This window comes from Mercenaria mercenaria, unplaced genomic scaffold, assembly GCF_021730395.1.
Source record: "Mercenaria mercenaria strain notata unplaced genomic scaffold, MADL_Memer_1 contig_105, whole genome shotgun sequence".
Lineage (NCBI taxonomy): Eukaryota > Metazoa > Mollusca > Bivalvia > Venerida > Veneridae > Mercenaria > Mercenaria mercenaria.
The window spans coordinates 34,873-60,153 of record NW_026459021.1 but is presented as its reverse complement, the minus strand read 5'-3'; the positions used below and the strand labels follow the sequence as shown (position 1 = coordinate 60,153).

General features: G+C 37.0%; 2 protein-coding genes across 2 annotated transcripts; one reads left to right on the top strand and one right to left on the bottom strand.

The window, feature by feature from the left end:
- Nucleotides 1-1,487: 1,487 nt before the first annotated feature.
- Nucleotides 1,488-7,796, top strand: LOC128551391 (uncharacterized). The gene is made up of 2 exons (XM_053532239.1): nt 1,488-6,288; nt 6,415-7,796. Exons 1-2 carry the CDS (start codon nt 1,488-1,490, stop codon nt 7,794-7,796), a joined length of 6,183 nt encoding a protein of 2,060 aa, XP_053388214.1.
- A 14,045-nt stretch (nt 7,797-21,841) lies between these two features.
- Nucleotides 21,842-24,542, bottom strand: LOC128551392 (adenine phosphoribosyltransferase-like). The gene is made up of 4 exons (XM_053532240.1): nt 24,434-24,542; nt 22,973-23,210; nt 22,602-22,680; nt 21,842-22,029 (listed from the first exon to the last, which is right to left on the bottom strand). The coding sequence occupies exons 1-4, from the start codon at nt 24,511-24,513 to the stop codon at nt 21,896-21,898; spliced, it is 531 nt and encodes a 176-aa protein (XP_053388215.1). The 5' UTR covers nt 24,514-24,542; the 3' UTR covers nt 21,842-21,895.
- Nucleotides 24,543-25,281: the final 739 nt, after the last annotated feature.

Below are 25,281 nucleotides of genomic sequence, written 5' to 3'. Positions count from 1 at the left end.
CCCGACCCAGGGGTCACTTGATTTTACATAGGAAAATCTTCAAAAATTTTCTAAAAATAAACCAGAAGGCCTAGAGCTTAGATATTTGACATGTAGCATTGCCTAGTGGACTTCTACAAAATTTGTTCAAATCATGACTCCCGGGGTCAAAATTGACCCCGCCCCAGGGGTCACTTGATTTTACATAGGAAAATCTTCAGAAAATTTCTAAAAATAAACCAGAAGGCCTAGAGCTTAGGTATTTGACATGTAGCATTGCCTAGTGGACCTCTACTAAAATTGTTCAAATCATGACCCCGCCCTAGGGGTCACTTGATTTTACATAAGAAAATCTTCAAAAATTTTCTAAAAATAAACCAGAAGGCCTAGGGCTTAGATATTTCACATGTAGCATTGTCTAGTCGACCTCTACAAAATTTGTTCAAATCATCACCCCTGTGGTCAAAATTGACCCCCGACCCAGGGGTCACTTGATTTTACATAGGAAAATCTTCAAAAATTTTCTAAAAATAAACCAGAAGGCCTAGAGCTTAGATATTTGACATGTAGCATTGCCTAGTGGACTTCTACAAAATTTGTTCAAATCATGACTCCCGGGGTCAAAATTGACCCCGCCCCAGGGGTCACTTGATTTTACATAGGAAAATCTTCAAAAAAATTCTTAAAATAAACCAGAAGGACTAGAGCTTAGATATTTGATATGTAGCATTGCCTAGTGGACTTCTACAAAATTTGTTCAAACTTGACCCTGCCCCCCTCCCCCCCCCCAACCCCCAGGATCAAATTGACCCAGCCCCAGGGGTTACTTGATTGTACATAGGGAAATCTTCATAAATTTACTAAAAATAAACCAGAAGGCCTAGATCTTAGATATTTGATATGTAACATAGCCTAGTAGACATCTACAAACTTTGTTCAAATCATGACCCCCTGGGTAAAATTGGCCCCGCCCCAGGGGTTACTTGATCGTACATCGGAAAATTTTTCAAAAAATTTCTAAAAATCATCAGTTTGACATTTGAAACATGTAGCTCATATTACTCAGGTGAGTGATCCAGGGTCATCATAACCCTCTTGTTAAAAACATTGCAGGCCTAGTTTTCCATATATGGGTCTTTGGAAAACTTGAAAATCTTTTTCTTTGAATCTGCTGACCCAATTCTAAAATAATTTAACAACACTGTTCCTTAGTCAAGTCAGATGTGAATATCAGGTGAACAATCAAGGGTCATACTGTACCTCTAGTTTATTTTTGCAAAATCCTGAGACCTTGTTTGTTGTGTAAACTAAAATACTACAAAAACTGAACTTTAGCACAACGAAATGAACATAAATTTACACATGCTTTTATAAAAACAGTAACTGTTATATTTTTATGTTACAGACAGCCACACATGTGTTTCCATGGCAACCAAGGACGTTGACAGAATTCTAGGAGCAAACATTGTAGGAAACCTTGACATGTGATTTATGAGCAATAAAGTACAATGGCTAGGTACAGGAAAAACGAAACAGCTGAACAATCCTCTGATGAAGAGGAGCTATTCTCTTACCTAAAAAAGGTACATACAGTCAAACAAGCAACACATGAAACTAAAGAAGCAAGTCCTGATGCATACACTGAAAAATCACGTACTAGTAACCCAGATGACATACGTCAAGTAAGCCAGACTAGTGAGACTACAACTGATGTTGTATTAGATAATACTGATGTAACATCAGAGAAAGGAATGCAGAACTCTGATAAAAGCACTGATAAAACATTTGATGACAGTGAGACAAACCTGATAGATGTAGAACAGCACATAGCAGCACAAAGTGGTGAAAACAAACATACTTATAACACTGATGAGAAAAGTACTGTAAAACTTGCAAACAGTGAACATAATTTTGAACAGCAGATTGAAATAAACAGTTGTACAGAATCAAAAGCTGAGTTGAATAATTTAGGAAATTTCACAGATAGCAGTAGCATTGAGGTAGTTGAGGAACAAAAAACTGAATTTATTGCTAAAACGAAAAACTCAGGTCTTCTGAAAGGGAAAGATACTAAAGCAGATGATGGTATTGTTAGCAAGCAGAATCCTGAAAGTTCAAGAGAAAGTGACAAATATTATCTGATAAATGAAAAGGACTGGCTTTCTCTATGTGCAAAGCTGTCAAGTACAGACAAGCAAACAAATTTCAAAGAGGAGCATGAGCCTAGTAAAACAGATGCACTACAAGCAGGCAATTGTGATAAACAAGATGTGAGCAGTGCATCTTTGACAAAGACAAAGCCTTTGTCTGTAAAGGGTAAAAGTATGTTCAGTGCTTTTAAACAATACAATCCATTTACCAAGGCTACATTGAGGAAAGCAGATCTTGAACAAAAACCACATCAAGCTAGCCCTCAGAAAGTGAATGTGACAACAGAAACTAAGAAACTAAACATTAATAGTGAAGGACAAACAAAGTCACCATTTGGAAATGAGCTGAACAAGTCGAACAATGAAAGTAAGACTTCAGAAGATCCTAAAACAACAGCTTCACCAAAAGTAGAAATAGTGTATATAAGACTTGAAGATGGACAGATTAAATACGATATCAACAAATCTCCTTTAGCAACCACTGCAAGTATAGAGGAGACAAATCTTCAAGCTGTTAAGAAACTGGATTTTTCAGAACACAAGCAGGAACTTGCTTTTGAAAATAGACCGCAAGGAGGTCAGAGTAGGGCCACACATAATCTGCAAAATTCATCACAAGAAAATGATAACTGGTATAATTTCCCAAATGCAATTGAAGAAAACTACATGTATGAACAATCTAATCCTAATACATCGTTTACAAGGGCAGATAATACACATTATGACACAGGATTCAAACCTGGCATGCAAGTTCGTTTTGTTCGAATTAATAACAAATTGACAAGAGTGTATGAAAATGTTGAGCGTAATGTAGTTGATGAAGTATTATATTCAGATGATGAACATAATAAAAGTGATCATCAGGAACATTCAAGCTTAGAGCATTGTGATAATGATCAAGATGACTCTTTTAATTTTGATGACAGTCAGTTAGTTGCATTTCCATTGAATGCAGTTGATCCTGAAATGATTATTAAAGATGATAGTCTTGCTCAGCTGACACCTTCTAAATTGGAATTTCTTAATACATCAGGTAAACATGATCCATTGACTCCCAACAAATCTGAATTCCTTACGCCAGGTAAACAAGACCCACTGACACCAAACAAACTTGAAATGTTTACACCAAGTAAATTAGAATTGCTGACTCCAAGCAAACTTGACATTCTTTCAACAAGTGAGGTAGACATTATTAGTGATGATACTGATATTAAGAAATTTGATGAATATCTTTCTTCACCAAATCAGAACACAGCTACAGCAGCCAACCAAGCAGATGTTCTAAATGCACATTTTGAGACAGAGTCTCCAATAGTTTTGAAAGTTACTAAATCAGGTGGGCTTGTTCAGTGCAAAAGTACCGAAAGTAGTCCAGAGAGAAATGTGCATAAGCAGCAAAACAGCATAACAACCAATGAAAATAAGGCTCAGAGTCAAAAGTCACACATTCAGAACCTTTGGAAAACATTCAAACCAGTTCAGAGGAAAAGCAAAGCAAATGTAAAGCAAAGTCTATCAATTAAAAAAAGTGAAGATGCTGGTTATGAACATATAGAGAACTATGATGATAGAAGTGAGCAGTCCAGTGACGAGGATGATTTGACAAATTACTTTTCTATGACAAACCATGCTTCTAAAAATTCTGCCAATGCTCAGCAGTCTATTGATCTCTCAAAAGAGAAATCTGAAATAACAAGCTCTTCAGTTTCAATACAGGCATCATTTCCTGACTCTAGTGATGACTCAAGTGAAAAAGAAGGAAAATTGAAACAGATAAAGCAGAAAGTTAGAAAAAGAAAATTCTGTGAAGTTGAAGATAGAAAGAAGATAAATTATAAAACTGTAAAAACGAAAAATGCTATAGCTGAAGCTGAGTTAAAGGCACAGTCAGCTGGTAAAAAGAGGAAAGGTAATAGACAGATTTTGCATTTTTACAAGGATTTTAATTATAAACAGGTTGAATTCAAAGATTTTGAGCTGGAAGAAGCCCAGAAGTCAAAAGCTACTAATATGGATAAGCGGAAAGTTGACTTCCACATTGAAGAAAACACAGCATTGGAAAAACATCCTGACAATGAGAAAATAAAAGAAGATGATGAAGTACAATCTACTGTGAAAGTGAAAGAAGTAAGAGTAAGAAAGACGAGAGTAAATGGTAATAAAGAAGTGAAACAAAGAAATGTCACTTTAAAAGAGCAAGGGAAAAGTAAGGGTAATAAGAAATCATGTTTAAAGACAGGTCTGGACCAAAAAGAAAGTAAAATGATCAAGAATTCTGTGGAAGAAAATGAAACTTTCCACATTGAAGGAAACACAGCATCGGAAAAACATCCTGATAATGAGAAATTAAAAGAACTAGACAAAGTACAATCTACGGTCAAAGTAAAAGAAATGAAAGTAAGAAAGAGGAGAGTAAATGGTAATAAAGAAGTGAAACAAATAAAAGACACTTTAAAAGAGCAAGGGAAAAGTAAGGGTAATAAGAAACCATGTTTAAAGACAGGTCTGGACCAAAAAGAAAGTAAAATGATCAAGAATTCTGTGGAGGAAAATGAAACTTTCCACATTGAAGGAAACACAGCATCGGAAAAACATCCTGATAATGAGAAATTAAAAGAACTAGACAAAGTACAATCTACGGTCAAAGTAAAAGAAATAAAAGTAAGAAAGAGGAGAGTAAATGGTAATAAAGAAGTGAAACAAATAAAAGACACTTTAAAAGAGCAAGGGAAAAGTAAGGGTAATAAGAAATCATGTTTAAAGACAGGTCAGGACCAAAAAGAAAGTAAAATGATCAAGAATTCTGTGGAAGAAAATGAAACTTTCCACATTGAAGGAAACACAGCATTGGAAAAACATCCTGATAATGAGAAATTAAAAGAACTAGACAAAGTACAATCTACGGTCAAAGTAAAAGAAATAAAAGTAAGAAAGAGGAGAGTAAATGGTAATAAAGAAGTGAAACAAATAAAAGACACTTTAAAAGAGCAAGGGAAAAGTAAGGGTAATAAGAAATCATGTTTAAAGACAGGTCAGGACCAAAAAGAAAGTAAAATGATCAAGAACTCTGTGGAAGAAAATGAAACTGGCATGAAGCCAGAGTGCAAAGCTGATGACAACACTGACACGTACTCGAATGTTGAAAGCCAAAAGAAAATTGAATTCCTAGAAAAATTATTCCAGATAAAGTTGAAAGAGGCAGCAACTGACACTACAAACAAGAAAAGAAATACATCCTCCATGAAAACTTTACATGAAGAAAATAATGAAAGTGTTACAGGCAGAAAATTAAAGAACAGGCGGAAATCTTCAGGTGCTAATACTGTACGCAGTAAAGGAAATAAAGTTTTAGAGTTACCAGTAGCAGAAGAAAGTGTTGAAAATGGCAAACAAGTAAATGTTACAAATGAAAATATTCTAGGAGTTAAAAAGGGTAAAAGAAGAAAAGATGAGATCTTTGATAGTGTGGTTTCAATTGTAAATAAAGAACAAGATTTAAATACATGTCAGTCAGACAAAACAGCTGCAGGAAGTAGAATAAAGAACAAATGTTCTGAAAAAATAGGAAAAGGTAGGCACAGAGATGGTCAGAATACTCCCAAGGTAAATGTAAATCTAGAAATGGATACATTAGATGTCAGAAAAAGTGGTAGCAATGAAAGAATTCAAAATGTTGATAGGGCAAGTCCTCCAGAAGTAAAGAAGCCAAAAGGTAGGAAAAGAAAACAAAATATCACTTTTGGTGATCAGATTAAAGGCAGTAAGAATAAAGCACAGGTATTGCAAACAATATGTAAATGTGATTGTTACAAGATAAAGCAAGCTGGTGCTGGAAGTAGATCAAATAATCGAGGAAAGATAGCAAAAAGAAAATCAAAGATGTCTGCGAATGCAGATGAACTTAAAACTGAAAAATTGAATAGACAAATGGATGAACCTAGTCTGCCAGAGAATGTTGTTGAAATGGAATTCACGAAATTAAAGAAACCCAGAGGTAGGTCAATTACAAAGATCGCTAAAGAAGAAAAATTAGAAGCAAAATCATTGACAAATAGTGTAAGTGATCAGCAGGGATTTGTAGATAACATTGAAATAAGACCAGGTGATGCTGGTGAAAAGAGCAAAAAGAAACCAAGTGCACAGACAACAAAAAATATTTGTAAAAAAAGACTACCTGAGAAAACAAAAATAAGAAACACTAAAAGGAAAAAAAGCAGTTTGAACACAGTAAGTAGTACAGGCAAATCAGATTCAGTTCAAAATGGTGAATTCCCATGTGCAATAGTGAAAGGAAATACACAGTTAGTGGATGGAGCAATAGAAGGCCAACTTGATAATACTATAAAGCATATTGAGCCATCTGAAAGGTCAGTTTTTGTAAATTGTGATGAAAAGCTTAGTTCAAGTATTGAAGATCTCAGTAGTCATGATGGTATTGTTTCTATTTTAGCAACATTTCAGCCATTGCAAGAAGCTTCAAGTCAAAAACTTGAACAGAAAACAAAGATATCAAAAAGAAAGAAAAAAGAAAGTGATAAACAGAATGTGAGTAAAAGTAAGAAAATGAAACAACAAGCAGAGGCTGACGATACATTTTTGAAAGAAACTGAAGAAGAACCAGTATTGACACATGACGGTAATATGAGTTACTTAAAATTGAAACAGTTTAAACAAGAAAGCATTAGTTATCTAGATGAAGATGAAAGTGAGATGCCATTAGACTTGTCTCTTCAACAGACAGAAGCTCAAGAGGTGAAAGGAAGTTCCTCTTCTGAAGACATTGATAAAAACGCAAAAAGGACGTCTTTGAAAAGGTTGAGAGATGGAAAAGTACTTGAAAAGAGCATATCGAGAAAGGTAGCTAGTCCTAAAAAATTGAAATCGACAAGAAAACCTTGCTCAAGCAGGAAAATAAAAACTGTCACAAAGAGACAAGAAAAAGAATCTTGGAAAGATATGCTCGATGATGGAGCATTTAAATTAGACTGTAATGAAAAGATGAATGAGAAACACAAACCAGTAAATGTAAGACATATGATTAAAGACATCTTAAAATCAGTAAAAGGGGCAGAGAAAATAAGCGACAGACATGTGAAACTCAAGGAAAGAAAAGATGGAAGTCATAAACGTTGTAAATCGAATGTAGGGAATACAAAACAAAGAGTGACATCAGAAAGCGATGACGCGTGGCTTAGTGATTCAGGTCCAGGTGTATCATTTCCAGCATTTAAGTTCACAGGAATGAGTGATTCAGAAGAAACCAGAGAATCTATAAAATCTCAAACGGTTGATAACGGATTAGAAATTAGTACAAGTGCAAACAGTAGCGAATCTGAATTAGATAGAAGTGAAAATGATAGAGTAACTGAAATATCAGATTCCAAATTATTTAAACAAACAAGTGGTAGAACTGAAAATAATTACATGGAGCTACATCACTCCCCATTGAAGGTTTCTAGCTCACTTGGAACAAACAGTGCGTCTTCAGAAAATTCACATTTGACATCACTTGAAACAAAGGAATTGGTGGAGAATTCAAAGGAGAGTCCGGAAATGAAAAAGAATGTGGATAAGCTAAGGGCATTATTAGATAAAGTCAGTGATAAAAGAGTAGTAAAAAATTTACAGTTTGCAGATACTGTAAGTTTGTCTGATACTGAACATTAGATGATGAATCTCGTTTTTTTCCCAGATGATTTTTTACCAGAACCTGTTAAATTCTAGGCTATACATTTTTATAGTGATGGAATACATGTGGTTCAGTCAGAATATTCTACCATGCCATATGCTTAAATTGATTAGCCTTGTGTAGATCTTTATAAGTAAATCTTTATAAAAGAATGCTTTTTAACTATGTTGCTTTTGTATGAGGAGTTATGCAATTGCCCTTGTCCAGTAAAACTCTAAATTGTATTTAATACAATCCTTCTTACATGTAATGGTTGATGTAATATGGGTCAGATGACAAAGCTTTGCTGTTGTTGTATAACAGGTTATCAATCTACTTCCTTACATTGACAGAAATATGAATTTAAATCTTAGCAAACACATGTTATTTACTCATGCTGTGTCTAAATAGTGATTTAAATTGCATCACTTGAACTAATTACACCTGATTACATTCAAAATATTCATAATATAGTTCCACATTTTGTTTTTGTTCTCTGCAATATGCAAGTAGTTATGCCATTTTCAGAGGAAGCTGTTAATATAATTATATTGTTAATGTGCAGTTTTAGACAGTTTGTACATATCTCTGTATATACTTGCATGGTAAAGTGTTATTCAGTTTTATGTAAATGTAATTTGTTATGTTTCATGGGTTATTCTGTGAAATGACTTGAAAGCTGTGTAATTAGAAGAACATTTAGTGTCTGCATTAATTCTTGATTTAATGATGCAATTACTACTGTTAAAAATTGCTTTCTGTTATACACTGAACAGAAGTTAATTTCTTATAAAGTTGTTATAAATATGCACATATAATGGTGTGACACAATGTAGGTCATATTATTGATGCTAATCTTCATGCACTTGCAATGGGTATGACACAGTGAAGGTCATAGTATCATTGTTGTTCTCCCCTGCACAAGCTGTTGGTGTGACACAGTGAAGGTCGTATCAGTGTTATTCTCACTAGCATGTGCATTATGACAGTGAAGGTCATATTATTAGTTATTCTCTTCTGCATTATGCAGTGAAGGGGACGGTGATGGTCATATTATCAATTTGTAATTGTCCCCCACCTTTTTGGAATAAAATGGACTGCATTCTTCCATCCATCCTGCCATCTGTCTGTCCGTTCATCTGTCATACTTCTTGTCTGGTCTATAACTCAGCAATCCATGAAGGGATTTTAAAATACAAATGTTCCCCTTAATGAGACAACTTGTCATGCACAAGACCTAAACCTTTAGCTGCAAGATCAAGGTCACACTTTGAGATCAGAGGTTAACAGGGTCCTTTTCGTGCCTGGTCTATAACTGATCTATAACTCTGCCATTCATGAAGGGATTTTCAAATTACTTTGCACAGATGTTCCCTATAGCAAGGTGATGTGTCATGCGCAAGACCCAGACTCTTAGATCAAGGTCACAATAAGATGTCAAAAGGTAGCATGGTTTGTTGTCTGGTCCATAACTCTGCCATTCATCAAGAGATTTTGAAATTACTTGGAACAAATGAGACAATGTGTCATGCTCAAGACCCAAACCCCTAGCTCCAAGGTCACACTTGGAGGTTACACGTTTAAAGCATCAGTTTCATGACCATTCCATAACTCCTCCATTCATCAAGAGATTTCAAAATCGCTTGGCAGAAATGTTCCAAATAATGAGACAATATGTCGTGTGCAAGATCAAGGCCCTTGTCTTGAAGGTCATGGTCACACAGGTAAAAGATATTAGATCTCTTTTTTTGGCCTGGTCGCATGGATTTATATTCAAGTAACTTGACACAAACAGTCACCATAACAAATTGTAAGATGCAGACCTGAAGGTCAAGGTCACCTTTGGAGATGAAACTTGCTGTTGTTTTTTTTGTCTGGTCTGTAACTTTTTTATACGCTCGTCTCTGAAAGAGCGGGGCATATTATGTGAACACCTGTGGTGGGAGGGCGGTCTGTGTCCAAAGCATGTCCGCTCTCTAAGTCGAACAGTTTTCATCCGATCTTCACCAAACTTGCTGACAATATTTGTGGGGATAATATCTCGGCCAAGTTCGATAATCGCCCAAGGCACTCTTGGATTGTGGCCCTTGAATTACTCCAAAATCTGCGAATTTAGCCTTACAGTTTTCATTGGAACTTCACTAAACTTGCTGACAATGTTTATGGGCATAATATCTCGGCCAGATTCGATAACCACCCAAATTGCCCTAGGCACTGTTGATTTATGGCCCTTGAATTACTTGAAAAAAACTGCGAATTTAGCCTTGTCCACCCTCTAAACAAACAGTTTTCATCTGACGGGCATATTTTGTGACAGTCTGGCACTCTTGTTATGCATGGGTGTATATTGTAAAAGTAAAAAAATAAAATGAATATATTTAATTTAGATTAAATAACTTTGCATAAATATTCACTATTATAAGACGGTGTGCCATATGCAAAAATCAAGGTCACAGGCACCCAAGTTAATTTGTTTTGTTGTTGGTGGTACATGAAATTACTTCACTTTTATATGATAAAGTACAATAGTTGTGTTTTATATCAGTTTTCCCACTGATTTAAAAATGAAATTATGTTTAAAGTACAATGATTAGTATTTATAGATAAATATAAAGCTATTAACAATTGTAGACTTCCAGAATGTAAATCAGCCCTGGAAATATATAAAGCTTTTGACAATTGAAGATTTCCAGAATGTAAATCAGACCTGCTTCCAGGGCTGGGCCCGGGGGAGGGTGGGGGTGGGGGAATTTTCAGACATTTTCAAACTACATAACTTCTTCATAAATTATATGATTTACAGTATAGTTTAATACTACATTGTTAGTATGTTGCCCTATTACTTAGAAGATGTATCGACATGCAGTATGATTTGTGATAAATGCCCCTAGGTGGGAGACATTGGTTCTTATTAATATTTCAATTTATAATTAATATTTCAATTTATTGCCACCGTGTTGTCGAGGTGAATTGGTAGCAGATATGCAGTCTGTAGAATATCTAGATTATTGATGTTTAGAGGCGTTACTTTTCCACAAGAATGCTAAAAAATTTATATCCTGCTTACTGTAAATATCATCGTGCACCTATTAATTATGTCTCCCCCAGGAGACATATTGTTTTTGCCCTGTCCGTCCGTCCTTCCGTCCGTCCGTACGTCACACTTCATTTCCGAGCAATAACTGGAGAACCATTTGACCTAGAACCTTCAAACTTCATAGGGTTGTAGGGCTGCTGGAGTAGACGACCCCTATTGTTTTTGGGGTCACTCCGTCAAAGGTCAAGGTCACAGGGGCCCGAACATTGAAAACCATTTCCGATCAATAACTAGAGAACCACTTGACCCAGAATGTTGAAACTTCATAGGATGATTGGTCATAAAGAGTAGATGACCCCTATTGATTTTGGGGTCACTCCATCAAAGGTCAAGGTCACAGGGGCCTGAACATGGAAAACCATTTCCGATCAATAACTAGAGAACCACTTGACCCAGAATGTTGAAACTTCATAGGATGATTGTACATGCAAAGTAGATGACCCCTATCGATTTTGGGGTTACTCCATTAAAGGTCAAGGTCACAGGGGCCCGAAAATTGAAAACCATTTCCGGTCAGTAACTTCAGAACCACTTGACCCAGAATGTTGGAACTTCATAGGATGATTGGTCATGAAGAGTAGATGACCCGTATTGATTTTGGGGTCACTCTGTCAAAGGTCAAGGTCACAGGGGCCTGAATATTGAAAACCATTTCCGATTAATAACTAGAGAACCACTTGACCCAGAATGTTGAAACTTCATAGGATGATTGATCATGAAGAGTAGATGACCCCTATTGATTTTGGGGTCACTCCGTCAAAGGTCAAGGTCACAGGGGCCTGAACATTGAAAACCATTTCCGATCAATAACTAGAGAACCACTTGACCCAAAACGTTGAAACTTCATAGGATGATTGGTCATAAAGAGTAGATGACCCCTATTGATTTTGGGGTCACTCCATCAAAGGTCAAGGTCACAGGGGCCTGAACATGGAAAACCATTTCCGATCAATAACTAGAGAACCACTTGACCCAGAATGTTGAAACTTCAAAGGATCATTGTACATGCAAAGTAGATGACCCCTATCGATTTTGGGATCACTCCATTAAAGGTCAAGGTCACAGGGGCCTGAACATTGAAAACCATTTCCGGTCAGTAACTTGAGAACCACTTGACCCAGAATTTTGAAACTTAATAGGATGATTGGTCATGCAGAGTAGATGAGCCCTAACAATTTTAGGGTCACTCTGTTAAAGGTCAAGGCCACAGGGGCCTGAACATGGAAAACCATTTCCAATCAATAACTTGAGAACCTCTTGACCCAGAGTGTTGAAACTTCATAGGACGATTGTTCATGCAGAGTAAATGACCCCTGTTGTTTTTGGGGTCACTCTGTGAAAGGTCAAGGTCACAAGGGCCTGAACATTGAAAACCATTTCCAGTCAGTAACTTGAGAACCACTTGACCCAGAATGATGAAACTTCATAGGATGATTGGTCATGCAGAGTAGATGAACCCTAACAATTTTAGGGTCACTCTGTTAAAGGTCAAGGCCACAGGGGCCTGAACATGGAAAACCATTTCCAGTCAATAACTTGAGAACCTCTCGACCCAGAATGTTGAAACTTCATAGGATGATTGAACATGCAGAGTAGATGACCCCTATTGATTTTGGAGTCAGTCTATTAAAGGTCAAGGTCACAGTGGCCTGTTCATGTAAAATCATTTTTTGGAAATAACTTGAGAACCACTTGACCTACAATGTTGAAACTTAATAGGATGATTGGACATGCAGAGTAGATGACCCCTATTTATTTTGAGGTCACTTGATCAAAGGTCAAGGTCACAGAAGCCTGAACAGTGACTTGAGAACCACTAGGCCAAGAGTGTTGAAATTTAGCGGGATGATTGGACATGCCAAGTAGATGATCCCTATTGCAGCCAACCATCAGTGTCTCTTTGACTTTCGCTCCTGACCCCTATTGACTTCTTGCCTATAGGACTTTGCATTGGGGGAGACATGCGCTTTTTTACAAAAGCATTTTCTAGTTTACTTGCCATTTCAACTTGCTCATACATATTTATAACAGGATCATGAACCATTTAAGTATATTCTTATATGCATTATTTCTTTAAAGCGTGCTATACCTTATTATAACAATATGGTTAATGGCAACAGTTGTTGCCAGTGTTTCCCCCTCTACCAGTACATCAGTATAAATGCTGAATATGTAAATTTTGAAGAAAAAACAATACTTCATATATATGTCATTTTGTTGTAGAGATGTTATTTATGAAGGAATGATAGAACATTAATATTCTTTGTCTTCATTGCATCCAGTCTTCTTTTAAGCTCACCTGAGCAAGAAGTGCTCAAAGGTGAGCTTTTGTGATCGCCCTGTGTCCGTTGTTGTCCATCCGTCGTCAACTATTGACTGTTAACATTCTGGAGGTTTGGCCCAATCATAATGAAACTTGGTAAGAATGTTACTCTTAATAAAATCTTGTATGAGTTCGATATTGGGTCATTTGGGTTCAAAAACTAGGTCACAAGGTCAAATCAAAGGAAAAGCTTGTTAACACTCTAGAGGACACATTTATGACTTCTCTTCATGAAACTTTGTCAGAATATTAATCTTGATGATCTTTAGGTCATGTTCAAATCTGGGTCAAGTGGAGTCAGAAACAAGGTCGCCGGGTCAAATCAAAGGTAATGTTTGTTAACACTCTGAGGCCACATTTATGACTATATCTTCATGAAACTTAGTCAGAATGTTAACCTTGATGATCTTTAGGTCACGGTCAAATCTTGGTCAGGTGAGGTCAAAAACTAGGTCACCAGGTCATATCAATGGAAAATCTAGTTAACACTAGAGGCCACATTTATGGACATACCATAATGAAACTTGGTCAGAATGTTAACTTTGATGATCTTTAGGTCAACTTTAAATCTGAGTCAGATAGTGCCAAAAACTAGGTCACCAGGTAAAATCTAAAGTAAAGCTCATTAACACTCAAGAGGCCACATCTGTGACTATATCTTAATGAATCTTGGTCAGAATGATAACCTTGGTGATCTTTAGGTCAAGTTTAAATCTGGGTCAGGTGGGGCCAAAAACTAAGTCACCAGGTCAGATCAAGGGAAAAGCTAGTTAACACTCTAAAGGCCACATTCATGACCGTATCTTAATGAAACTTTGTCAGAGTCAGGTGGGGTCAAAAACTAGGTCACCAGGTCAAATCAAATGTAAAACTTGTTAACACTCTAGAGGCTACACTTATGAAATATCTCCATGAAACTTGGTCAGAATGTTAATCTTGATGATTTTTAAGTCAAGTTCAAATCTAGGTCAGGTAGTCAGAAACTAGGTCACCAGGTCAAATCAAAGGAAAAGCTTATTAACACTCTATAAGCTACATTTATGACTGTATCTTCATGAAACTTTGTCAGAATGTTAACCTTGATGATCTTTAGGTCAAGTTCGAACCTGGGCCATGTGGAATGTGACCAACTGACCTTTTTATGCCCCTCTTCGAAGAAGGAGGGGTATATTGTTTTGCAGATGTCGGTCTGTATGTAGACCAATCCGTTTCCGGATGATAACTCAAGAACGCCTGGGTCTAGGATCATGAAAGTTGATAGGAAGGTTGTTCATCACCTGCAGATGACCCCTATTGATTTTGAGATCTGGATGTCAAAGTTCAAGGTCACAGTGACCCTGAACAGTTAAACGGTTTCCGGATGATAACTCAAGAAGGCTTGGGCCTAAGATCATGAAAGTTGATAGGGAGGTTGGTCATGACCAGCAGATGACCCCTATTGATTTTGAGGTCAATGGTCAAGGTCCCAGTGACCAGGAACAGTAAAACTGTTGCCGGGTGATAACTCAAGAACACTTGGGCCTAGGATCAGGAAAATTGATAGGGAGATTGATCATGACCAGCAGAAGACCCCTATTGATTTTGAGGTCATTTCGTCAAAGTTCAAGGTCAGACTGGCCAGGAACAATTAAACAGTTTCTGGACGATAACTTGAGAACGCTTGGGCCAAGGGTCATGAAAGACGATAGAGTGGTTCATCATTACCAGCAGATGACCCCTGTTGATTTTAAGGTCAGTAGGTCAAAGGTCAAGGTTACAGTGACCCGGAACATTTAAACCGTTTCCAGACAGTAACTTGAGAACGCTGGGGCCTAGGATCATGAAACTTGATAGGGAGGTTGGTCATGACCTGTAGATGACCCGTGTAGATTTTGAGGTCTGTAGGCTAAAGGTCAAGGTCACATTGACCCAGAACAGTTAAAGCCTTTCCGGACGATACCTTGAGAACGCTTAGGCCTAGGATCACTAAATTTAATAGGGAGGTAGAGCATGACCAGCAGATGACTGTTGATTTTAAGGTCAATAGGTCAAAGGTCAATGTCACATTGAACCAGAACAGTAGAACTTTTGTTTACAGTGAGCAAATAATTTCTGTTCTTTGTGCAATTACTGAATGCATCGAGGGGGGCATTTCATGTTCGACGAGCTCTTGTTTTTGGATACAGCCTTGAAATTTGGATGACATGTACAGTTTTGCACACCAGTCTTAAAATTTCATACTTCAGTGACCATGATTGTGACCTACTGACCTAATTTCTTCAGGTGAGCCATACAGGGCCTTCACTGCCCTCTTGTTTAAAGGAGGACGTGTCTAAAGTTCAAACCCCAATAACCGAGTTTACATATCTTTCACCCAAGATCGCGAGCGTATTTCTATTATATGAAGCACAGACAATCGAATTTAAATACTCCTCATCCCAAGATTCTGGGCGTAATTCTTTACAACTCGTGTTAGGAAGTGCACAGTTGAAAGTCTAATCAAGTGCCTATTCTGGCTTGAAACCATTCCCTTAATTGACGCCTGTGGTATTCATCCACTATTAATGACCTGTACAGTGCGAGTACTTGTGAGCCAGCAGACTCTTTGTTATCTCGTTACAACAAGAGCTTGTAGAACAGGAAATGCCCCCTTGATGCATTCAGTAACTGCACAAGGAACAGAAATCGTTTTGTCATTGTGCACTGGACATTTGACGTACTGACCTCAAGTCAATAATTGTGGGTCATTTTCCAGTCATAGTGACCGCTGAATCAAATGTGATCTTGAACCAAAGCATTCTCTTAGTTATTTGGCTAAAAAATGTTCTATTGTTCTGCGTCAATGTGACCTTGACCTTTGAACTACTGACCTCAAAATCAATAGGGGTCATCTGCTGATCATGATCAACCCCACTATTAAGTTTCGTGATCCTAGGCCCAAGCATTCTCAAGTTCTCGTCCTGAAACGGTTTAACTGTTCCGGGTCACTTTGACCTACTGACCGCAAAATCAATAGGGGTCGTCTGCTGGTCATGGCCAACTTCCATATCCACTTTCATCATCCTAGCGTTACTGAGTTATCATCCGGAAACCATTTTAACTGTTCCGGGTCACTGTGATCTTGACCTACTGACCTTAAGATCTTTAGGGGTCATCTGCTGGCCATCACCAACCTCCCTATCAACTTGCATGATGCTAGATCCAAACATTCTTGAGTTATAATCCGGAAACCGTTTAACTTACGAATCGATGTGACTTTGACCTACTGACCTCAAAATCAATAGGGGTCATCTGCTAGTCATGATCTGCGTTCTCGAGTTATCGTCCTGAAACGGTTTAACTGTTCTGGGTCACTGACCTACTGACCTAAAAATCAATAGGGGTCATCTGCTGGTCATGACCAACATCCCTATCCGCTTTCATGATCCTAGGCCCAAGCGTTCTTAAGTTATCATCCGGAAACCATTCTTGGTCACTGACCTACTGGCCTAAAAATCAATAGGGGTCATCTGCTGGTCATGACCAACCTCCCTGTCAACTTTCATGATCCTAGGCCCAAGCGTTCTTGAGTTTGACTCTGAAACCAATTGGTCTACATACGGAGGAGGCATAATAAAAGGTGTTTCCGATTAGCTGTTAAGTCTTAATGGTCGTTTAGTCGCAAGAGACGCACCGAGTAGAAGAACAACTGAACAAGACTTAAACGTACTAACATGTACTACTAGTATAAGAAGAGCATTTGATCAACTGGTGACGCTAATATTTTGGCTAGGAAATAAGGTCGCACAGGCTGTAAGACTAGCAGGCAACAGTTTTCCGAGACAGGACTTTAAAATTCCGGTACCTACAAGTGTCGAATTCCATACCAAAAAAACACTGTTGTTATAAGGTACTTTGAATCTCTGAAAACATTCACTTCTTCAGTTGCGTGCTCTTGTTTTAAAAGTGTGCCCAGTTTATAGATCGGCCCTACAGACGGAAAAGTCTCGGAGTACCGGAACGCTGTGTATTACTTGGACACGCCCAAAATGTTGGAAAACGAATTTTTTTCAAATATAATTACATATTATGTATACGATTTAACATGAAATCAAAAACACAAGCATATGATTTAATATTAGGTCCGTTGCATTGGAATTTCCAAAGAAATGCATTTTCTTCCTTCAGACTTAAAAGTTACTTTATGTGCAGTAATTTCGATGAATGTTTTAGAACCATCACCTGGCACTGATGTAGGGCAACCACTATTTAAAGCGAGACCTTTAGGGAATAAAATCGTGAAAATGCCAGATTTATATTGACTGACTAAAGTTTGTATGCCAATCTGTGGGTGGTTTTCCGTTAAATTATCCCATGAAATAAACATGCAAGTCCATCTGTGGTATATCCAAACATTACAAAAGCAGTTATTCTTCAGTTTATAGACAGACATTTTACTACTAAAGCAAGCTGAGGTCAGCTTGAGCTGGGAGAAATCTTGACTAGGCGAAGTCAAGCTTATTTGATTTTAAGACACACTGCTCTCCTGTTAAAGCCCTGCTCCGCGGCTATTCAAATTCTATTGTGTGTATGCAACCCATGATTAGAATAGGTAACAGTTAACGGCCACGCGCCACACTTTATTTCATAGTTCATAATCAGAATTTTCATGCTTTTTTTCAGTGACAATTTAAGGTTAAAAGGTAGGACTGGAGCAGGTCTTTATGTCAATGCGCAAAAGAAGCAGGAGCATAAAAAAAACATTCGCAAGATTTAAAAATGGTGAACAGTGCGAAGAACGGAATACGAGCGGATGCAGTGGTCAAATGGTAACTGTTTGTCTACGAAACCAGTGGTGGTGAGTTCAAGCCCCCGGCTCCTCCAACTAAAATTTACTAACATTGGGATAAGAGTCCCGTGTATGGGTGCTTTACACCTGGCACGCTAAAAACCAGGGAAGCTTCTGGAATTGGAACGTCTTCTGTATCTTGCACTATCCTCCCACTAACAATCTTCCGCAGTCGTCCATATGGGTTACCGGTGGTGACTATAAATAAACTTACATACAAACAAAAACATGAAACGTTTCAGCACTCGTGTTTTATTTGTGACACGTGGCGTAATTTGGCTATGGTGGTATTCACCGTTTAGTCGGTGGAACAACATTATTGACAACAACATTTTGTTATGAAGTTACCACACAACATTCAGAATCTGAAGACCATCGAATTTCGGTGCGACGCTAAACCCTACAAAACCATCGATTATATATTGTAGCCGACTTCACTGTATGTGCTTATATACAAAATAATGAATAACGTTTATTTTAAAGAGAAAATGATGCATCGTGCGTTTATGTTGGAAGTTTAATAGATTGATTGATAATTGAATATAAACACGGATGTTCATACAACACAATTTCGAGGTCACTGTTACAGCGTTCTTCTAATGTATTATACGAAAAAAAAAATTAAAAAGGGGTCTAAACTGCTACAATTTGTCTGGCGCCGTGAACCCATGACAAGCGTTCTTGGCCCGCAAGATGCCAAGGCGCCACATCCGCTAATTTTCCTTTATGTTTATCAACACATATTCTAAACCCTATTATGTAGTGTTCTTTCATATCTGTTTGTTTTGATAGCAAAACTGTTTTAGATACTTTTGATTCAATATCCACAATTATACCTAAAAGAAATTTAAATTCCAACAGCATTACATATGAATATAGGATAAAATGAACAGCATTCTTTTATTTATTAATAAATTTTACAAAAATAATTGTACAAGGTAGTTAGTAATATGCAAAATATGTGATAAAATATACATATGATTATACGTAGACACACGAATATACGTTCGGTCAAAACAGATACAGTATTCCGTTTAGGTAAAAATCAAACAAGCCTTTTTTACAGGTCACTGTTATGTACCTTTTCATAAATAGGAACAACAAGAGTGCAAGAATGTCACAATATACGCCCGTCGCAGCAAATTTCTTTACTCTAGCACCTGTATTTGCAAATGGAATTTTAATTTTGTGGTTGTTTAGTAATAACTAAGTGTTTTGTTTTTCTAAGTCCTCAAAAAAACTCCTTACCAGGTAGAGATACCTTAAAATACACCTAAAATTGGAAAGTAACATCTATGTTGTACCACAGAAAAGTGGTCTTGGTTTTTCCCTACGGTTAATTATAAAAAAGTTACAATATAAGTTATTTATAGTAACAACTAAGGGAAGTTAATCTTAATCTTGCGCATGACACTACGTCTCGTGGTGGTGAACATTTGTGCCAAGTTATATCAAAATCCCTCTATGCATGAAGAAGAAATGCTCCGGACAAGGTTTTCATTCTTGTATCCTTTGACCTCTAAGTGTGACCTTGACCTTAGACCTGGTTCTTGCGCATGACACTCCGCCTCATGGTGGTGAACATTTGTGCCAAGTTATATCAAAATCCCTCTATGCATGAAGAAGAAATGCTCCGGACAAAGTTTTCATTCTTGTATCCTTTGACCTCTAAGTGTGACCTTGACCTTAGACCTAGGGACCTGGTTCTTGCGCATGACACTCCTTCTCATGATGATGAACAATTGTGCCAACTTTCATCAAAATCCCTCTATGCATGAAGAAGATATGGTCCGGACAAAGTCATTCTTGAATTTGACCTTTGACCTCTAAGTGTGACCTTGACCTTAGACCTAGGGACCTGGTTCTTGCGCATGACACTCCGTCTCATGATGGTGAACAACTGTGCCAAGTTTCATCAAAATCCCTTCATGCATGTAGAAGATATGCTCCGGACAAGGTCTGTGGACGCCGCCCACCCGCCCGCCCGCCCGCCCGCCAGGGGCGTTCCCATAATACGTCCCGTTTTTCAAACGGGCGTATAAAAAAACGGTCATTACGGCCGCCGTTGACGGATATGTAATGGTGAAGTGTGCCTCACGCGCCACAATCTTAATGGGCCCGGGTAACGGGAACGACCGCGCCTTCTCACCTCGACGTCATGTAGCAAAGTCAAGGCGGGTGTTAACAGCTTTCAGATTTTAAATAAGCATTGTCAGTGAAAAAGGCAGTACAAGTGATACTTATAAGTGTGTTGAAAAAATGAAAATACCAAGATAAAGATTATGAGAAGGGCCAGAGTATATAACAACAAGAGCTGTCCGTAAGACAGCGCGCTCGACTTTTCTCAGTGCTCGACTCTGAATTAGAGCTTTGCCAGTAAAAAAAAATCCAAGTTAAAAAGGGACATAATTCTGTCAAAATTCAAACAGAGTTATGGGAATTGTGTCTCCTGGTGTAGACTTTGATAGAAAATAACCAGTTTGAGTTTCAAGTCAAAAGCTTTAATAGTAACAGAGATATTTGACTTTATCAAATATTTTTTTTTTAATTATAAGTTAAAAAGGGACATAATTCTGTCAAAATTCAAATCAGAGTCATGAGAATTGTGTCTCCTGGTGTAGACTTTGATAGTAAATAACTATTTTGAGTTTCAAGTCAAAAGCTTTAATAGTAACAGAGATATTTGACTTTATTACAAAATTTAACAAAAAATTCTAAGTTAAAAAGGGGCATAATTCTGTCAAAATTCAATCAGAGTTATGGGGATTGTTTCTCCTGGTGTAGACTTTGATGGTAAATAAGTATTTTAAGTTTTAAGTCAAAAGCTTTGATAGTAACAGAGATATTTGACTTTATCAAAAACTTTAACCAAAAATTCTAAGTTAAAAAGGGACATAATTCTGTCAAAATTGAAATCAGAGTTATGGGGATTGTTTCTCCTGTTGTAGACTTTGATTTTAAATTTCAAGTCAATAGCTTTGATAGTAACAGAGATATCTGACTTTATCAAAAACCTTAACCAACGCCGACGCCGACGCCGGGGCGAGTGCAATAGCTTTACATTTTCTTTGAAAAGTCGAGCTAAAAAGGTCAATAAACGACTGTTGTGTGATTTCTGGCCATAGTGGCAAAGCTAGTTTCACAATGGCCCTTGGGCATTTATGACACTTTGTATGCTATTACTGAAAGAAGACACAACCATAATTTGAATCACCTTCGTAGAGGACCACTAGATGATGCTACATACCAAATATCAGAGCCCTAGGCCCTGTGGTTCTGGACAAGAAGAATTTCAAAGTTTTTCTCTTATAAATCTATGTAAATTATAAAAATAAACAAAGGGCCATAACTCACTCAAAAATTGTTGAACCAGTCTGATTTTCAGGGGGACACAACTAGGAAACCAATATAATTAACATGAAAATACAAGGTGCACGAGTGGTTACGGTGGCCGACTTCGAATCACTTGCCTCTTGCTGTCGTGGTTTCGAAACCCCACACGTGACGTTAAAAGTCGTTCATGAAAAGAAGCCATTCAGCTAACTTACGGAAGATCAGTGGTAGTATCCTGATGCCAGTACGTGTCTGAAATAATTTTTCAAGGAACATGTTGGGTCTTCCTCCACCCTGAAAAACATAACTTGGTCTACACCTTATCGGTTTCGATGTTAACAAAACAACTAAAGTATAATCATCTCTGTTAGTAATTTAATATACAAAAACGTTGGCTCTCGATGTGATTGATTACTGCCACATTTTACACAATATTTGTCAAAGGAGTCCAACTTCCGTTACTGCTGCACAGCATGTTGAGAGCTCCGTTACTGATAGTTCTAACATGGAGTGAAAACTATAACGACATAGAATGAAACTAGTCGATATACGATAGAAGAGGATATTTAAGTCTATCTTTTCCTTTTAAACCTTTCAATTCAATAACAACAACACAAGCAAGAATGTCCGCCTTTGCAGCATCCACCAGATCACACGCTGCCCGCATAGTACCTGCATAAAGTTGTGGTATTAAATTCTTAGCATAACAAGATGGATAAAAGATTCAATGTCTTAAATTCAACCAACACTTGGGCTCTTGGGCTCTGCTTGTCGTGACAGACTACCACTAGCTGGTAAATGACTTGATAGTAATAGAAATATAGAAATATAGAAATATATGTATGTCTCAATGGGTTGACAATTGACTCTGCTGTGTTTTCTTCTCATTATTCGTTTTTTAAAAGGATAAAGAAAAATACAACTGGTAATATTAGGCAAGTCTTACACCATCTATCCGGTTCGAGGAAAGTATGTTTTACCAACGTATCAGCCATTCTTGTAACAAAAAGTGGGCACCTAGTCGTGGAGTGTGGAAGAGTGTTTTATCAACATCAACCATTGTGTACTCCTTTTAGATTGGGGGTTAAGTGCCATGAATAACATTTTGGGCGCCAGTTAATGTTATAGGAAAATACTGTCATAAGAACAACTTAAAAACGTAAACGGTTTATTTTTTTTTTCTGTAAAAATGGAAAGGTTTACTGGAGGTATCGGTAACACAAAAGGTGTTATGAATAGCTTACCTCCTGTTGCCAATAAATCATCAACTATTACAACTTTTTGTCCCGGCTGTATCGAGTTCTTCTGTATTTCACATGCATCCTAAATTTCATTAGAGACAATACAACATTTATTAATTCTTCCCTGTTTCCTATGGCAACATCGTCTGCTATTGACGAAGACGTCAGTATTCAGATATATTAAATTAAGAAACACTGTTGACCTTGCACGACTACCAAAAAAAAAAAAAACACTGCAAGAACATTTTGAACTACTTTATCATTAAAGAATGAAGAAATAAGTTCACTGACTGGATCGAAGGAAAATCTAAAATTTACGTTTTATAATTTTTCACACCGTGCGTGAAGCAAGATATAATCTTTAATCAGGAAACCTTTCCGTATTCCAAAGTGTATTCAACACAAAGAGTCTCTCCGGGAAGTTTTCCTTTCTTCCTTACAGGTACAAAGGCAACATTTAACTCCTGGGCAATCATTGGACCAAATAGAAAACCCCTAGAGTCAAGACCAACAATGACTTCAACGGCAGGATATTTGGACTTTATGTCTTCAACGAGAACATCTATTAGCCCCTTGAACACACTAGGATTTCTAAGCACTGGAAATAAGTTCCTGAAAGTATACAATAACAGCAATTTGTTTCTTTTGCAAGTTTTGTTGTATAATGTATTAATCTGGTCAAAAATGTTATTGAATTCAAGGCCGACCAGCTCTCTTTTCAGATTCTTTTCTTTTCCCAGTTTAGAGATAATATATAATATCCCTTTAAACAAGTAGGCCTAAGATAATGTCATAACTGGGAACGCTACAGAACATTTTAAAATCAATTCTTGCGTTAAAAGGAAATGTTCAGTCGAAAATTTATATACAAAAATGTACATGTTACGGTATATTTGTATATATAGTCTTTTAGTGACTAATCTACTTCCGTCTACCCTTCTCTGTTATCTGCATTGTCTGTTTGTATTTATCACATTCCATATGTGACATTGAAACTTGATAAAAATGTACTATCAGCTCGCATTCTATTTATTTATGAAAATCCTAATTATGACCCCTTTACACTGACTGACACATACAACGTCAAATTGAAGGGAAGTGCATCTTTGATTTAAGGTTCTTGGCATGTGTTTTGAAACCTCTCATTGAGTGTTGTTGTTTTTGTTTTTTGTTTGTGTTTTTAGATTTTTACGCTTCGTATGTATTTCATAAAAAGTATACCAAACATTTCAGAACAAACACTAGAGGCTTTCAATACCGTTGTTCATTTTGTTTTATATCACAGGTACTTCGGCTGTCCATATTCTATTTTGTAGCAAATATCGAACGTCTTTTTTACAGTTAAAGGCCCCTATTGTCACAAGGTCTATAAATTTTCTACAGAGACTTCTGGTGTTAAAAATGTTACAAAACGTGTAGTACATTTAAAAAATTGCAAAAATTCCAAAATGACTACCGTGACATAAGACAGTCATTTTTGTTACTAAGAGCAGAAGCTACCTCGATGTTACACATACACGTACACAACAAAATCAAAGTTTAAGAAAAAAAATAGAGATCTACATTTGTAAAAGTCTTAAGAAGTTCGATATTTTCTACAAAATTGCACGACTGTCCCTTTGTTGACAATTTGATAAAATACAATATACATATATACCTTTTTATTTCCTTCTCAGTATATATATTGGTTATAAACTAGAAAATTTGCATATAACTAGATTATATCGTTTATCATGATAAAGTGTTTTGAGACCACCCGTGAATCATTTAATTCATGATTATATAACGTGACGGATCTATATGAAATTATATCGAGTAACGTAGAATTCACTTACTGAAATGTTATTCCAGGCTTTGGGAAGTCAGGACACAGTTCTATCAGGTCTTTTACAGATGTTATTCTTGGATCTGTCATGTTGAACACTGGTAATTGATGTGCACGCCTTCCACAGTGACTAGGACTATTTCATTTGGGTGATTGATACCGTAGACACCGGTGGTCTACACGTTAAATTCGCATCACTACAAGTTCGTACTTACTCTTCCTGCGAAACTTAATACCCGGTATTTTGAAAATATGCATATAGTAAATACATTGATTGAGCGTGGTTTCTTGAGAGATCATTTAACAGTTTGCACGAGAAATCACATTCATTTGACACAGTCGGTCCGTCACCAATGACGTTTCAATGTTAGTGCCACGTTTCAATATAAGATGGTACGTAGTCTAACTTTACTCCAAAACTATATTGCTAGGACCGGACAATGTTAAAAAGTTATCTGCCATGGAAGTCGGAGAGATATAGATTTATAGTAGCCGTAGTTGCGTGACAGTTGCTAGAAATTGACGTCCTAAAATTTTCAAACTTTTCAAAGAAAGAAAAATCGAAGCTGATTTCCAAGTCCTTCAAATATTTTTTACCAACGTATTTTGTATGACAGTTTTTATCTATTTCAGTAAACGTAGTCTTGTAATGAGGAATATTCTTCGGTATGAATAAAATTTGGTACCTTTTTTGGCCTGGTTTACTATGAGGTATCTAGATGTAATTATTTAACTGAGAGCCACATTCCGCACTCAGACTCTGGTAAATTAGTTATACTATATAATTACAATGTACTGAACAATACTTGAAAATGTAAAAAACCATTGTAACAATCACATATTCTTGCTCTCAAAATA

Coding starts and splice junctions, on each gene's coding strand:
- LOC128551391 (XM_053532239.1), top strand. CDS start 1,488: ATGGCTAGGTACAGGAAAAACGAAACAGCTGAACAATCCTCTGATGAA. Junction 6,289..6,414: donor ACAGACAACAAAAAATATTT/GTAAAAAAAGAC, acceptor CATGTGCAATAG/TGAAAGGAAATACACAGTTA.
- LOC128551392 (XM_053532240.1), bottom strand. CDS start 24,513: ATGACAGATCCAAGAATAACATCTGTAAAAGACCTGATAGAACTGTGT. Junction 23,211..24,433: donor AAGCCTGGAATAACATTTCA/GTAAGTGAATTC, acceptor GTATACTTTCAG/GAACTTATTTCCAGTGCTTA. Junction 22,681..22,972: donor ACACTTTGGAATACGGAAAG/GTTTCCTGATTA, acceptor AATGAAATTTAG/GATGCATGTGAAATACAGAA.